Raw genomic sequence first — 13,602 nt, 5'->3', positions numbered from 1 at the left:
CGCGTCCACCCTGTCTTCCATGTCTCCTGTGTCAAGCCTTTTCTTCGCGCCCCGTTCGTCTTCCCTCCCCCCATCCTTGTCGAGGGCGCTCCTATTTACAAGGTACGGAAGATCATGGACATGCGTTCTCGGGGACGTGGTCACCAGTACTTAGTGGATTGGGAGGGTTACGGTCCTGAGGAGAGGAGTTGGGTTCCATCTCGGGACGTGCTGGACCGTTCGTTGATTGATGATTTCCTCCGTTGCCGCCAGGGTTCCTCCTCGAGTGCGCCAGGAGGCGCTCGGTGAGTGGGGGGGTACTGTCATATTTTGTCATTGATTATCATGTCTTGTCCCTGTGCTTCCCCTTCTATTCGTTTCCCTCTGCTGGTCTTATTAGGTTTCCCTCTTTCTATCCCTCTCTCTCCCCCTCCCTCTCTCCCTCTCTCGCTCTCTCTCTCTATCGTTCCATTCCTGCTCCCAGCTGTTCCTCATTCTCCTAACTACCTCATTTACTCTTTCACACCTGTCCCCTATTTTGCCCTCTCATTAGAGTCCCTATTTCTCCCTCTGTTTTCCGCTTCTGTCCTTGTCGGATCCTTGTTTGATGTTCGCTGTTCTTGTCCTCGTTCCGTCCTGTCATGTTTTTTTGCCTTCTTCAGATGCTGCGTGTGAGCAGGTGTCTTGATCAGCTACGGCCTGCGCCTTCCCGAAGCGACCTGCAGTCTGTGGTCGCATCTTCAGTTGTTCCCCTCTACTGTCTAGAGGGTTTCTGTATTCCTGTTTTGACTTGGAATAAACTCTGTTTCGGTAAAGTCGCTTTTGGGTCCTCATTCACCTGCATAACAGTATTGTTGGAAGAACAGGTGCTTGTGTTACCGCTGCCTGAGCCTACTACCCCTGTAGGGGATGTTGCTGCTCCTGTAAGCCCATTGGTGTCTGATAATGAGGGCGAGGCTAAAACACCAGCCACATTGTCCCGTTTTGATCCACTCTCCCCACTGTCAAATGGTGATGCCAGGAGGGATGTCCGTTTAGCACAGTTCCAACTGGAGGTGGAAGAGAGAGCCCAAATTAGGCAAGAGACTCTCCAATTGGAGATGTGTAAAATAGAAGCAGAAAAAGAACGAGAACAACGGCATTTGGAGATCTGTAAAATTGAGGCAGACAGAGAACAAAGGCAGTTGGAGTTCAAAATGCGCCAGATGGAACTGGAGGCAGAGACAGCGAGGCTAGCCTCCGGTCCTACTGTGCCTGTTTGTGAGCCGTCCTCACCTGCTGTGTCAAACACGTTTGACATTAGTAGGCAGATTGCCTTAGTACCTTTGTTCAGAGAGTCAGAGGTTGACTCCTATTTTTGTGTATTTGAGCGTATAGCCGTAGCATTGAAATGGCCTGAAGAGGTATGGTGCCTATTACTTCAGTGTAAATTAACTGGTAAAGCCCAAGAGGTTTTGTCAGCGTTACCTCTGGAGGACAGTTTGAATTACGAAGTGGTCAAAGCTACTGTTCTTCGTGCCTATGAGATTGTGCCTGAGGCATACCGACAGAGATTTAGGTCTCATAGAAAGTCTTCTAGTAAGACTTATGTGGAATTTGCTAGAGACAAGGGAAATAAATCTGTTTGATAAATGGCATGCTGCTAGTAAGGTAACTGATTTCAACTCTCTCCGGGAGTTAATCTTGTTGGAAGAGTTAAAAAATTGCTTACCCGAACGCATTGTAGTTTACCTAAACGAACAGAAAGTATCCTGTCTGGCAGAAGCGTCTGTGTTGGCAGACGAGTTTGTGTTGACGCACAAGAGTGTGTTTTCGGCTCAAACCGAGAGTAGAGCCACTGAGTTTCCTACCTTTAGCCCTAGTCGGCCAGCAGTAGTATGTCAAGCACGCCAGAAGAATGAGCGTCCATGTTTCTATTGTCATAAAGTAGGACATATGATTAATGATTGCTTCCTGCTTAAACGCAAACAAGTGATGCCTCTTCGTGCCAAGCCACCAACAGGTGTTGCTCTAATTCGTACGGTTAAGAGGTCGGCAACAAAACAGGTGCCTCAGGGTAACTGTAGTTTGAAAGTCTCAGTCCCCGACCGCCGTTATGAACCATTCATTTTCGAGGGGTTTGTGTCCCTAACGAATGACGAAGCGTCTCAGCGACCGGTTAAAATCCTTAGAGATACTGGTGTGGCGCAGTCATTTATATTGTCTGATGTGTTGCCCTTATCTGACGATACATACTGTGGTTCCAGTGTGTTAGTGCAGGGTATTGAAATGGGTTTTGTCCCAGTACCATTGCACTTTGTAAATGTACACTCTGAGTTAATCAGTGGAATATTCAGAGTGGGGGTACGTCCTATGTTGCCAGTGAAAGGTGTGACCTTTATAATGGGTAACGGTATTGCCGGAGGAAAGGTAGTACCCGTAATGGAAGTATTGGATAAAAGTGACCATTCTCTCTCGAATGAGCTGGCACAGAGTTATCCACATGTGTTCCCCGCTTGTGCTGTCACTCGTGCTCAGGCACGACAAGAGGGTGACGTGATAGATTTGTCGAACACTGTACTGTTCAAAGAGGTTGATCAAGAAGATGGATTGTGTGATACCTCTGAGAAGCTGATCACCTCTGACAAACAGCCCAGGAAAGATGCAAAGAACGTTGAACTTATTGCTGATGCAATACAGTTACCAGTCACTCGTGAGCAGCTGATTGCTAACCAAAAGGTTGACAACAAGCTTGCTAAATGTTTTTCTAGTGTTGTCTCATTGGAAGATGTGAAGAAGAAGAACGTGGCTTACTTCATTGATGGTAATCTCCTTATGCGTAAATGGAAATCCCATGTTGACGCGGATGGAGATTGGAATGCTGTTTACCAAATAGTGATTCCTACAGCCTTTCGACAAAATGTGTTATCCCTTGCTCATGATCACCAGTGGTCTGGTCATTTAGGAATCACAAAAACTTATGATCGGATCCTTCGACATTTCTTTTGGCCAGGTTTAAAACAAGATGTGGCTCAGTTCTGTCGGACATGCCACACATGTCAGATAACAGGAAAACCAAATCAGGTTATTCCTCCCGCTCCTCTTTGTCCCATACCTGTCATAGGTGAACCATTCGAGCATGTGGTGGTTGATTGTGTCGGACCGTTACCGAAGACAAAATCGGGTAACCAGTTTTTGTTAAGATAATGTGTTGGCAGATGCTTTGTCTCGTGTGTGAAAATGATTTCTGTATGTTTTGCAAGGTTGTTGCTTTGTTGTGAGTATTCATTGAAATACTATAGTCGCAACCCCTAGGGTTGCTCTTTTAAGGGTGGGAGTGTTACAGATACAGTTATCCTGTGTGTGTGTATCCTGTGTGTGTTTCTTTTCTCTCCTTCTCCCCTCACAGGTGAAAATCATCACTCCCCAATCAGTCAACAATCAATCATCAATCAGAAGACACACCTCCTCCTATTTCCTGACCTATCACAGTTCCTTCCCCATGGTTTAAAAACCCCATCATTTGTTTGTTCTAAAGCTCAGCTCAGCTCAGCTCAGCTCAATCTCTCTGTAAATGCCATGTCTGTAGGTCTCTGTGTTTCACTCTCGCTTTGTGTCTTAACCTCTCTTTTGTTTTAAGCACCTCCATAGCACTTTGTCATCACCTGTGAGTATTGTTTTTGTTTATGGTGTTTGTGTTTGATTGCTGGTGGGAAAAAGGGGAAACCAAGACCAGTCGCCCATGGGCATACACTACCCGTAGGTGAACTTTGTTAAATACACTAGGTAGAACTGGGCGGACCACCCACTGTATTTTTGGTTAGCTGTTAAAGTAGGCTAGTCTAGCTTAGGGGTGTGTTTTTGTATATTTATTGTTTCTTTCCTTGGGTCCAGCTCAGCCCCTTTTCCTGCTCCCCCCATTACCGTGTGTTTATAAATAAACCTGGAGTTTGAAGGTAGATTTCTGTTGTCATGGTTATTTCGTTCACACTTTTACTTTGTCACAATAATAATTTGCATGAGTTATGTTACGGGTCTCATTACCATCCCCCCTAGACTGTCGGGCCAAAAGGGATTCGTAACACCGGGCAACGGGAGGAGACTGCAGGACTTAGAGAACCGATTCACAATCACTAAAACCGTGGTGTTCCCCTGAGACGGCGGAAGATCGGTCAGGAAATCTATGGACAGATGTGACCATGGCCGCTGTGGAACGGGGAGGGGTTGTAACTTCCCTCTAGGAAGGTGTCTAGGAGCCTTACTCTGAGCTCACACTGAACAGGAGGAGACATAACCCTTAACGTCCTTAGCCAAAGTAGGCCACCAATACCTCCCCTGAAGGCTCCCCACTGTCCTCGTCACCCCAGGGTGACCCGAGGATGGTAGGACATGATCCCACCGAATCAGCTTGTCCCAAACACCAAGCGGCACGTACCTTCGCCCCGCTGGACACTGAGGAGGCGCGGGTTCAGCCCGTAACGCCCGCTCAATATCCGAGTCCACCTCTCATACCACTGGTGCTACCAGCTTTGAGGCGGGAAGGATGGGAGCAGGTTCAGTGGACCCATCCTCCGTGTCGTAAAGGCGGGACAGTGCGTCAGCCTTTACGTTCTGGGAGCCTGGTCTATAAGACAAAGTAAACCGGAACCGGGTGAAGAATATGGCCCAACTTGCCTGACGTGGGTTAAGTCTCCTAGCTGCCCGAATATACTCCAGGTTCTGGTGGTCGGTCCAGATGAGAAAAGGGTGCTTAGCCCCCTCAAGCCAGTGTCTCCACACCTTCAGAGCTCTAACCACCGCTAGCAACTCCCGGTCCCCCACATCATAGTTACGCTCCGCTGGGCTGAGCTTCCTTGAGAAGAAAGCGCAGGGGCGGAGTTTTGGCGGCGTACCCGAGCACTGCGATAGCACGGCACCCACCCCAGCCTCGGACGCGTCCACCTCCACTATGAATGTTAGAGAGGGGTCCGGATGCGCCAAAACGGGCACATCAGTGAACAGCGCCTTCAACTTGTTGAACGCTCCGTTCGCCTCTGCTGACCACTGCAACCGCACCGGACCCCCCTTCAGCAGTGAGGTAATGGGAGCCGCTATCTGGCCAAAACCCCGGATAAACCTCCGGTAGTAGTTGGCAAAACCCCAAAACCGCTGCACCTCCTTTACCGTGGTTGGAGTCGGCCAATTACGCACGGCCCTAATGCGGTCACCCTCCATCACTACACCAGAGGTGGAAATGCGATATCCCAGAAAAGAGACGGCTCGTTTAGAGAACACGCATTTCTCAGCCTTGACGTATAGGTCATGCTCCAGCAGTCTACCAAGCACCTTGCGCACCAGAGACACATGCGCGGTGTGAGTGGCCGAGTAGATCAGAATGTCATCGATATAAACAACCACTCCCTGCCCGTGCAGGTCCCTGAGAATCTCGTCTACAAAGGATTGAAAAACGGCTGGAGCATTTTTTAACCCATACGGCATGACGAGGTACTCATAGTGGCCTGATGTGGTACTAAATGCTGTTTTCCACTCGTCTCCCTTCCGAATACGCCGTAGCGATGAGAGGTAGAGGGTAACTATACCCCACTGTGATGGTGTTTAGACCTCTATAATCAATACACGAACGCAAACCTCCCTCCTTTTTCCTCACAAAAAAGAAACTCGAGGAGACGGGTGAAATGGAGGGCCGAATGTACCCCTGTCCCAGCGACTCCGTGACATATGTCTCCATTGCCAACATCTCCTCCTGGGACAGCGGGTACACGTGACTCTTGGGAAGCGCAGCGTCTACCTGGAGATCTATCGTACAATCCCTTCCCGGTCGATAAGGTGGTAATTTAGTCGCTTTCACTTTACTGAAAGCGATTGCCAAATCGGCATACTCAGGGGGGAACGCACACCGTGGAACCCTGGTCTGGACTCTCCACAGACGTGGCACCGATGGAAACTCCCAAACACCTTCCAGAACACTCCTCTGACCACCCCTGGAGAACCCCTGTTTCCACTAAATTTTAGGATTGTGCCGGGCCAGCCAGGGAGTCCCCAGCACCACTGGAAACGCAGGCGAATCAATAATAAAAAAACTGATACGCTCCCTATGATTCCCCTGCGTCACCATGTCCAGTGGGACCGTGGTCTCCCTGACCATCCCTGACCCTAATGGCCGGCTATCTAGGGAGTGCACGGGGAAAGGAGAATCTATCGGCACCAGCGGAACCCCTAACTTAAGGTTGAGGCCGCGATCCATAAAGTTCCCAGCTGCGCCTGAATCGACTAGTGCCCTATGCTGGGAAGAGGGAAAACAGTGAAGAAAACAGGTTAAGACAAACATGTGGCCAACAGGGGGTTCTGGGTGAGTTTGATGCAGACTCACCTGGGATGATCGAGAAGCGTTCCGCCTGCCATCTCTACTCCCAGACGGACCCCCCCAGCACCGATCAGACGTGTGTCCTGTCCGACCACAGTTGGTGCAGGGAAGGCCTCCTCCTCCGGTACCCCTCGACGCAGCCCCTCCCAACTCCATCGGAATGGGAGCGGAGGGGCTGGGTGGTGGAACGCACAGGACTCTCTCTGAATGCCCGTGGGCAGCCAGCAGATTGTCCAATCGAATGGACATGTCAATCAGCTGATCCAGTGACAGAGTGGTGTCCCGACACGCTAACTCCCGGCGGACGTCCTCTCGGAGACTACACCTGTAGTGGTCCATAAGGGCCCTGTCGTTCCACCCAGATCCGGCTGCCAAGGTCCGGAACTCCAGCGCGTAATCCTGGGCGCTCCTCCTCTCCTGCCTGAGATGAAAAAGTCGTTCTCCCACCGCTCGGCCGTCTAGAGGGTGATCAAACACGGCACGGAAGCGGAGGGAAAACTCTGGGTAGTGCTCCCGCGCTGAGTCTGGGCCATTCCAGACTGCGTTCGCCCACTCCAGAGCACGACCCGTGAGGCAGGAGATGAGGACACTCACCCTCTCCGCTCCTGAGGGAGTGGGTCTAACGGTGGCCAGGTATAGCTCCAGCTGAAGCAGAAACCCCTGGTAACCCGCCGCCGCTCCATCATAAGCCCTCGGTAGCGTCAGACGGAGGGTGCTGGAGTCGAGTGATGGGGAGTCCGGAGCCGGGGGTGCCGAAGGTGGAGAGAGGAGACCACTCCTCTCCCATCAGTCCATTCTCTCCATCACTTGATCCATCGCGGATCCGATCCGATGGAGAACGGTGGTGTGGTGGAGAACCCGTTCCTCCATCGATGGGAGAGGGTTGGCTGTTGCTCCTGCTGACTCCATTCAATTTGATTTAGGTGCGGGATTCTGTAATGCTGCGGGTGTCGTGGGTGTGGAGTCAAACGCAGGAGACAGAGAGTGCAATGCTGTGCGTCTTTAATAGCACCAACGCACCACAGGGTGCTCACAATAGTAACGGCCCCAAACACAGGGAATGAAAATGTACGACGGAAACGTCACGACCAGGCACTAACACGTACCACTACAACAGAGCCGAAGGTTACACTGAAATAATCCCGCACAACAACCAGGCGGGCCGGCTGTCTAATAAAGACAAACTAATCATATATAAACAGGTGCTACCAATCAACATACAAGGAGGGGGAGGAAAGACAATCAATGGCAGCTAATAGGCCGGTGACGACGACCGCCGAGCGCCACTCGTGACATGGGCAGATGTGTGGGCGAGCGGTTTGCTGATTTTGAACAAAATGATTAATGGACACTGAACACAGTTTTCTTTCATTCACGGATATTTTAATACACAGACATACTATGACGAGATCCTGAGGGCCATCGTTGTGCCATTCATCCGCTGCCATCACCTCATGTTTCAGCATGATAATGCACGGCCCCGTGTCGCCAGGATCTGTACACAATTCCTGGAAGCTAAAAATGTCCCAGTTCTTCCATGGACGGCATATTCACCAGACATGTCACCCATTGAACATGTTTGGGATCCTCGGGATCGACTTGAACAACGGAGTGTTCCAGTTCCCACCGTTATCCAGCAACCTCGCACAAGAATTGAAGAGGAGCGGGACAACATTCTACAGGCCATATCAACTCATATGCGAAGGAGAAGTGTCAAACTGCATGAGGCAAATGGTGGTCATACCAGATACTGACTGGTTTTCTGATCCACGCTCCTCTGTTTTTATTTAAGGTATCTGTAACTAACAGATGCATATCTGTATTCCCAATCATGTGAAATCCTGAGATTAGGGCCTAATGATTTTATTAGACTGATTTCCTTATATGAACTGTAACTGAGTTTAACATTTGGAATTGTTGCATGTTGCGTTGATATTTTTGTTCAGAGTATCTTCTCGGTTTGATGTAGTCAAGACTGGTACTATTTAATCATATTGGATGATAAATAACCTATCTATGGCAGGTATTATTCTACTATAGCACGAGTCAGCTTGGTTGGTTGCTGTCCCTCATCTCTCTCTCCCTCCTCCCTGCTCCCCATTTCACTCGCTCACAGTAACACTCCCTCATCTCCTCGTCTGCTAGAGGTACAGCTCTCTCTCCCTCCTGTACCTCGCGCTTTATCAGCTCCTGTTGATAAAGTAGCTTAAAAACTTGACTTTTCAGCTGCTTCCTTCACTCAGACCAGGTCTATAGGGTACAGGTCTAGTTGTCCTCAGGTCCGTTCGGAATAGGTCTCTATATTAAAAATATGTTTTTATGCATATCGGGTCCGGGTGGGAAAGGTCAGGTCCATTTTGGAGCGGGTCCAACTTCACAATAAATGTATTTGTACTTGTTGAAATGTGTTTTTTTGGACCTAACTTCCTTACCCCTTCTTCCATGTGGTTTCTTCCTTTGCAGACTCCATGAAATATTAAATATTTGGTCAAGTTATACATTGTGTGTATGGTTTCCTAGAAACACGGGTGGCTCAACTTACCCCTTAGGCTCAATTTGCCCCACTCTCCCCTACTGATTTTATTTAGTGCATGAGCAGGCATTTCAGAATATGAATTTCACATTAAATTGTAAATGGTCCAATTCTCTAATGGTTATTAAGTCATTAAACCACTGATACAAATAATTAAATGTCATATATTTTGATGATTGCTAGTTAATCTTATAATTGCTTGATATATAATATTGTCTTATGTCTCTCTCTGTTTCCTTCTGTGTCTCCCTTTTTAACAGGGTAAAACATCATAACATCCTCCAGCTGGTTGATGTCTTTGAAACTAGAAAGGAGTACTTCCTCTTCCTGGAGCTGTGAGTGTTATTGGAAATGATTGAATGATGTTGCTTATTTTTTTCATTTTTTGTACTCATTCCCTTGAAGTCATTGTGGTTCCCTCCCAGTTTACACCATTTTAAGGAGTGTACAAAAAGATAGACTACATCCTGCAGACTTTTCAATGTATGCTTCCCTTTCTGAACCCCTGTGTGAAATGTCTATTTCCCATATTCTGCAGGAGAATCTCGTCTTATCTGAGAGTTGATTTGACTTATTGAGTGTTGCAAGAGGCCTACAGTACATTTGAATGCTACAGAGAAAACCACTGTCATATCATATGTTGTATGTTCTCTGCAGAGCTACAGGCAGAGAGGTCTTTGACTGGATCTTAGACCAAGGCTACTACTCAGAGAAGGACACCAGCAACGTTGTCAGACAGGTGTTGGAAGCCGTGGCCTATTTGCACTCCCAGAGAATTGTTCACAGGAACCTCAAGGTATACTGCACACTCAGCACACTGCTCCCATCTAGTGTTGCATAGTGGCTATTACACCACAGGCCACTCACTTGGGTGCCAGCATTAGAAATTAAGCTACTTTGCCCTCTGCCTGAAATAAAAATGTATTGAATGGCACCCTGAGTAATTCTATAACCTGGCAATTATCTATATTTTGTCATGCTTTCTACATAACAAAAATTAATGATGATGTATTCACATATATAAATGTGCACGTTGTTTTGTCTCACACAGCTGGAGAACTTGGTGTACTTCAACCGCCTGAAGCACTCCAAAATAGTGATCAGTGACTTCCACCTGGCCAAGCTGGAGAACGGACTCATCAAGGACCCCTGTGGAACCCCAGAGTACCTTGGTGAGGGGGTAGGGAGGAGGGCAGATCATAGACGTATGGGGGCAGATGGGTTTGGCATGAATGTTTGGCCAACTTTAGAGGCCGGACACCATCTTGCTACCTCTGGGCATTCCATTTTCCTATTAATAAAATATTGGATTATGTGTGTCTTCCTGCAGCTCCTGAGGTGGTGGGACGTCAGAGGTACGGAAGGCCAGTGGATTGCTGGGCCATCGGGGTCATCATGTATATTCTGTGAGTGTTCTTTACCACCTAAGTTCACTAAAGTTTGCAGTGTATTAATGTCATTGCCCATCTCAGGTGACGATCAAACGTCTCGTTTTCCCTTCCTCCAGCCTGTCAGGAAACCCCCCTTTCTACGACGAAACGGAAGATGAAGACTATGATAACCACGACAAAAACCTTTTCCGCAAGATTCTGTCGGGAGACTATGAGTTTGACTCACCGTACTGGGATGACATATCTGACTCAGGTATAAAGAGTCATGTTATTTCAAATCAGAATGCAGTACTACATATCACATTTTTAAACCAGTAAAGCAGCTAGATGGAAAAACTATGGTTCTTAGGCATGTCCACTTTATTGCACCAGAGGCGAGAAAGAGCAGATGTGTACTGTATCGTTCTTGTCGATTTCGTCCACAGCGAAAAGCCTGGTGTCATGTCTGATGGAAGTGGAGCAGGATCAAAGACTGACTGCACAGGAGGCCATCAACCATGAATGGTATGGATCCAAGATTGAAATGCATACCCATTTCTGTCTTCTCAGGTGTTTTGGTGGGTTTCCCTTTGACCTGTCCCTTGTTTCAGGATTTCTGGGAATGCAGCCTCCAACAAGAACATCAGGGATGGAGTGTGTGGGCAAATTGAAAAGAACTTTGCCAAAGCCAAGTGGAAGGTACTCTTCCTTTCTGTCAAACTAATGTAAAAAAAAAAAATAATAATTCTGAACTGGGCTACACCGTAGTATGCAAAATGCATGAATGTTGTGTATATGAAGTTCTATTCATTCACTGGACAGTCTGTTCAGTTAGATGATGGTGTTCTAAAAACATCCTTCTATGGTCTTGCTCTTCCACAGAAAGCTGTAAGGGTCACAACCCTGATGAAGAGGCTTCGAGCTCCAGAACAGAGTGACTCCGGTGCCTCCAGCCCAGTTCCAGGGGCCACCGCTGGCCCTGTCACCCCGAGCAACACTCCAGTACCCCCAGCTGATGGTTCTGAGGGCACCCCTGCCAGCACAGAGGCCTCACTCACCCTCCAGGTTCCCTATTCACAGAATGCACCCACCATCATCACTCCTGGTTCCCCCTCCCAGCTCCAGCCCAGCCCAGCTCCTGAGGAGCCAAAGGCCGAGCCCCTGGAACGGTGTAACGGGGACTCAGCAGCACCACTCCAAACACCCCCACAAACACAGGAGGATCAGAATGGCTAGACAAAGCGGGACCAGTGTCCCCCACCACACACACCCTGTAAATAAGGCGCCATGATTATCCACAATCTGCTTAACGTCCCGCCCCACTCACCCTCTTGCAGCATTAGTGCAGCAGCATCTCACACAGTCTGTTCTATCTATCTGCACCCTGTGATTGGTTGAGTGGTCTGTCTATATTTTCCTCTTACTCTTTTCCCCTCTAGTTTTGTTGATACTCACCTTTTGGGAAAAAAAGAGTGTGAGGAATACATACCTCTAACATTTGTTTTGAGCAGGTCTAGCAAATTTCTGTCTCACACTTTCTCTTCACTTAATTACTTTTTATTTGATCGAATTCTCAATTCTATCAATGTATCTGTTTGAATCTGAATCACACCTTTAGTGAAATTCCTAGACGCCTACATGTTTGTGATGGCCAGCCTTTTTGGTTCCTTAAAGGTCAACTTAGAGAGCAATCTCAAAATCTGTTTTCTGCTGTACCGTACCCAATGTGACTGAGAAATGGTCTGATAACTGCTTATATTCTCTCTGTATACTCCCTTTTCTTTGGAAAGAAGATGGAAACCTGGTGAGAAAATGTGTATGCTTGATTACTGATCCCAATAAAATAGTGTATCGGGCTTTATGAACATTTTGCAAATAGTAGCTCATGTTGTGTGTACGTTTAAGATCGTGTCAAGCCTGTTAAAGTGTGTTATTTACGTCTTAAGCATCTTTTAGCTGAGCTGAAGTGCTGCCGAAGTATTATGTACATCTATGAACTGAGCAATATTCGTATTGCTGTATAAAACTGTGACACTTTTCAGAATCTGATTTAATTGTGACTGATCAGTATGATTTATTTTTCATATGCCATGACCAGCCGGTTCCACTTGATTGCTTTTCAAATGACACATTCCTCGTTGATTAAAAAAAACGTGTCCCTATATAGGTGTGGGACAGTAGAACATATTTTAAAACAGATCATAACTTTTTGACAAGATTGTTTTTGTTTTTTTGCCATTTCATTTTGCCCATGAATAACTGTAAAACATTTTCTTAATTCACTTTGACTGATTCATATCATGGGAGCCACCACAAAACAAAGAGTAACAAATCAAAGCAATGATTTAATCAATCCTCACACGTTTAAAAAGTATTCTATAAGTTTAATGTATGGTGAATTATTTAACAATATGCTTGTATTATGCATTTATTTAGCGAATGTACGTTTTCTTGTATTTTGAGTCATGTCCCATTTGTAGTCTGTATTTCTTGACTGTAAATCTAAAATAAAATGTATTGTGATTCACAAGTTATAATATATATTGTTGATGCACAATGTACTGTATGGGTGCTGCAGCTGTGCTAAAAAGGTGAGTTGGAATACTATGTGTAGGTTTATGGTCCAGTAGCTATCAAAGGAGAAATAAACGTATCATCATCATTTCCAGAAAATACATTCTTTGTCATCACATCCTGCATTAGGGGAGGCTGAAATTTACACTGACAAAAAAATGCATTTTATTGTCTATGTAGCTACTGTAGCAAGAAAGCAAGTAATGTGATTATACTTGTGTTACTTATATGTATTTGTGGTGTTGGCTTGTGTTACTTGTGTTACTTGTTTATTATTAAAAGTTGCAGGTTGAGGTTTGTCACAAACGGTGGCTCACACAAAAGGTGGCTCACACTGCTTTTCCAACTTGCTCAAGACCAACTGAGCATATGTCGTTCGATCACCACTACCAGACAAGTTTATTAAAAGTTTTTTTTTTTAAATAGTGTATCTAGCTGAAAGTTTTCTGAGTAAACTCGATTTAAGCCGTTTTCCAGCTCAGTATTTTTTTTTTGTGCATCAATTCTACCGTGTTAACCCATTACAGTCTACTCCCTGTCTAAGCCGGGGGGGGGGGGGGGTTTCACTACATGGAACAGATAGTCCCCCCCCCCCAAAAAAATGAAAAGGAAGTGTGTCCTATATCTGAGAGATATAGGAAAGATGTGTTTACTTCAATACATTTTTTTCCACTGGTACTTGGGGGCCTTCAGAAGAGTATTGTGAGGCCTGTGGCCCTCAAAACAACTGACATAAATAATTCAGACCTCTTGACTTTTCCCACATTTGGGACTTCTTGGGTATGATATATACAAGCTTGGCA

General features: G+C 46.6%; 1 protein-coding gene across 3 annotated transcripts in view; it reads left to right on the top strand.

Annotated features, from left to right (window-relative positions):
• Nucleotides 1-13,039, top strand: part of LOC124020942 (caM kinase-like vesicle-associated protein) — a 46,986-nt gene extending 33,947 nt beyond the window's left edge. For 2 of the 3 annotated variants that reach the window (XM_046336265.1, XM_046336258.1), the window contains exons 4-11: nucleotides 9,116-9,190; nucleotides 9,513-9,651; nucleotides 9,907-10,027; nucleotides 10,186-10,261; nucleotides 10,363-10,499; nucleotides 10,672-10,750; nucleotides 10,837-10,924; nucleotides 11,108-13,038. In XM_046336265.1, coding sequence (XP_046192221.1) covers nucleotides 9,116-9,190; nucleotides 9,513-9,651; nucleotides 9,907-10,027; nucleotides 10,186-10,261; nucleotides 10,363-10,499; nucleotides 10,672-10,750; nucleotides 10,837-10,924; nucleotides 11,108-11,461 — 1,069 coding nt within the window. In that variant the 3' untranslated portion in view covers nucleotides 11,462-13,038. Of the gene's footprint in view, nucleotides 1-9,115; nucleotides 9,191-9,512; nucleotides 9,652-9,906; nucleotides 10,028-10,185; nucleotides 10,262-10,362; nucleotides 10,500-10,671; nucleotides 10,751-10,836; nucleotides 10,925-11,107 lie in introns of all 3 variants that reach the window. The other variant, XM_046336271.1, reaches the window with a different exon arrangement.
• The last annotated feature ends 563 nt before the right edge of the window (nucleotides 13,040-13,602 follow it).

Source organism: Oncorhynchus gorbuscha, linkage group LG03, assembly GCF_021184085.1.
Source record: "Oncorhynchus gorbuscha isolate QuinsamMale2020 ecotype Even-year linkage group LG03, OgorEven_v1.0, whole genome shotgun sequence".
NCBI lineage: Eukaryota > Metazoa > Chordata > Actinopteri > Salmoniformes > Salmonidae > Oncorhynchus > Oncorhynchus gorbuscha.
The sequence above is the reverse complement of the archived record's forward strand: the minus strand, read 5'-3'. Positions and strand labels throughout refer to the sequence as shown.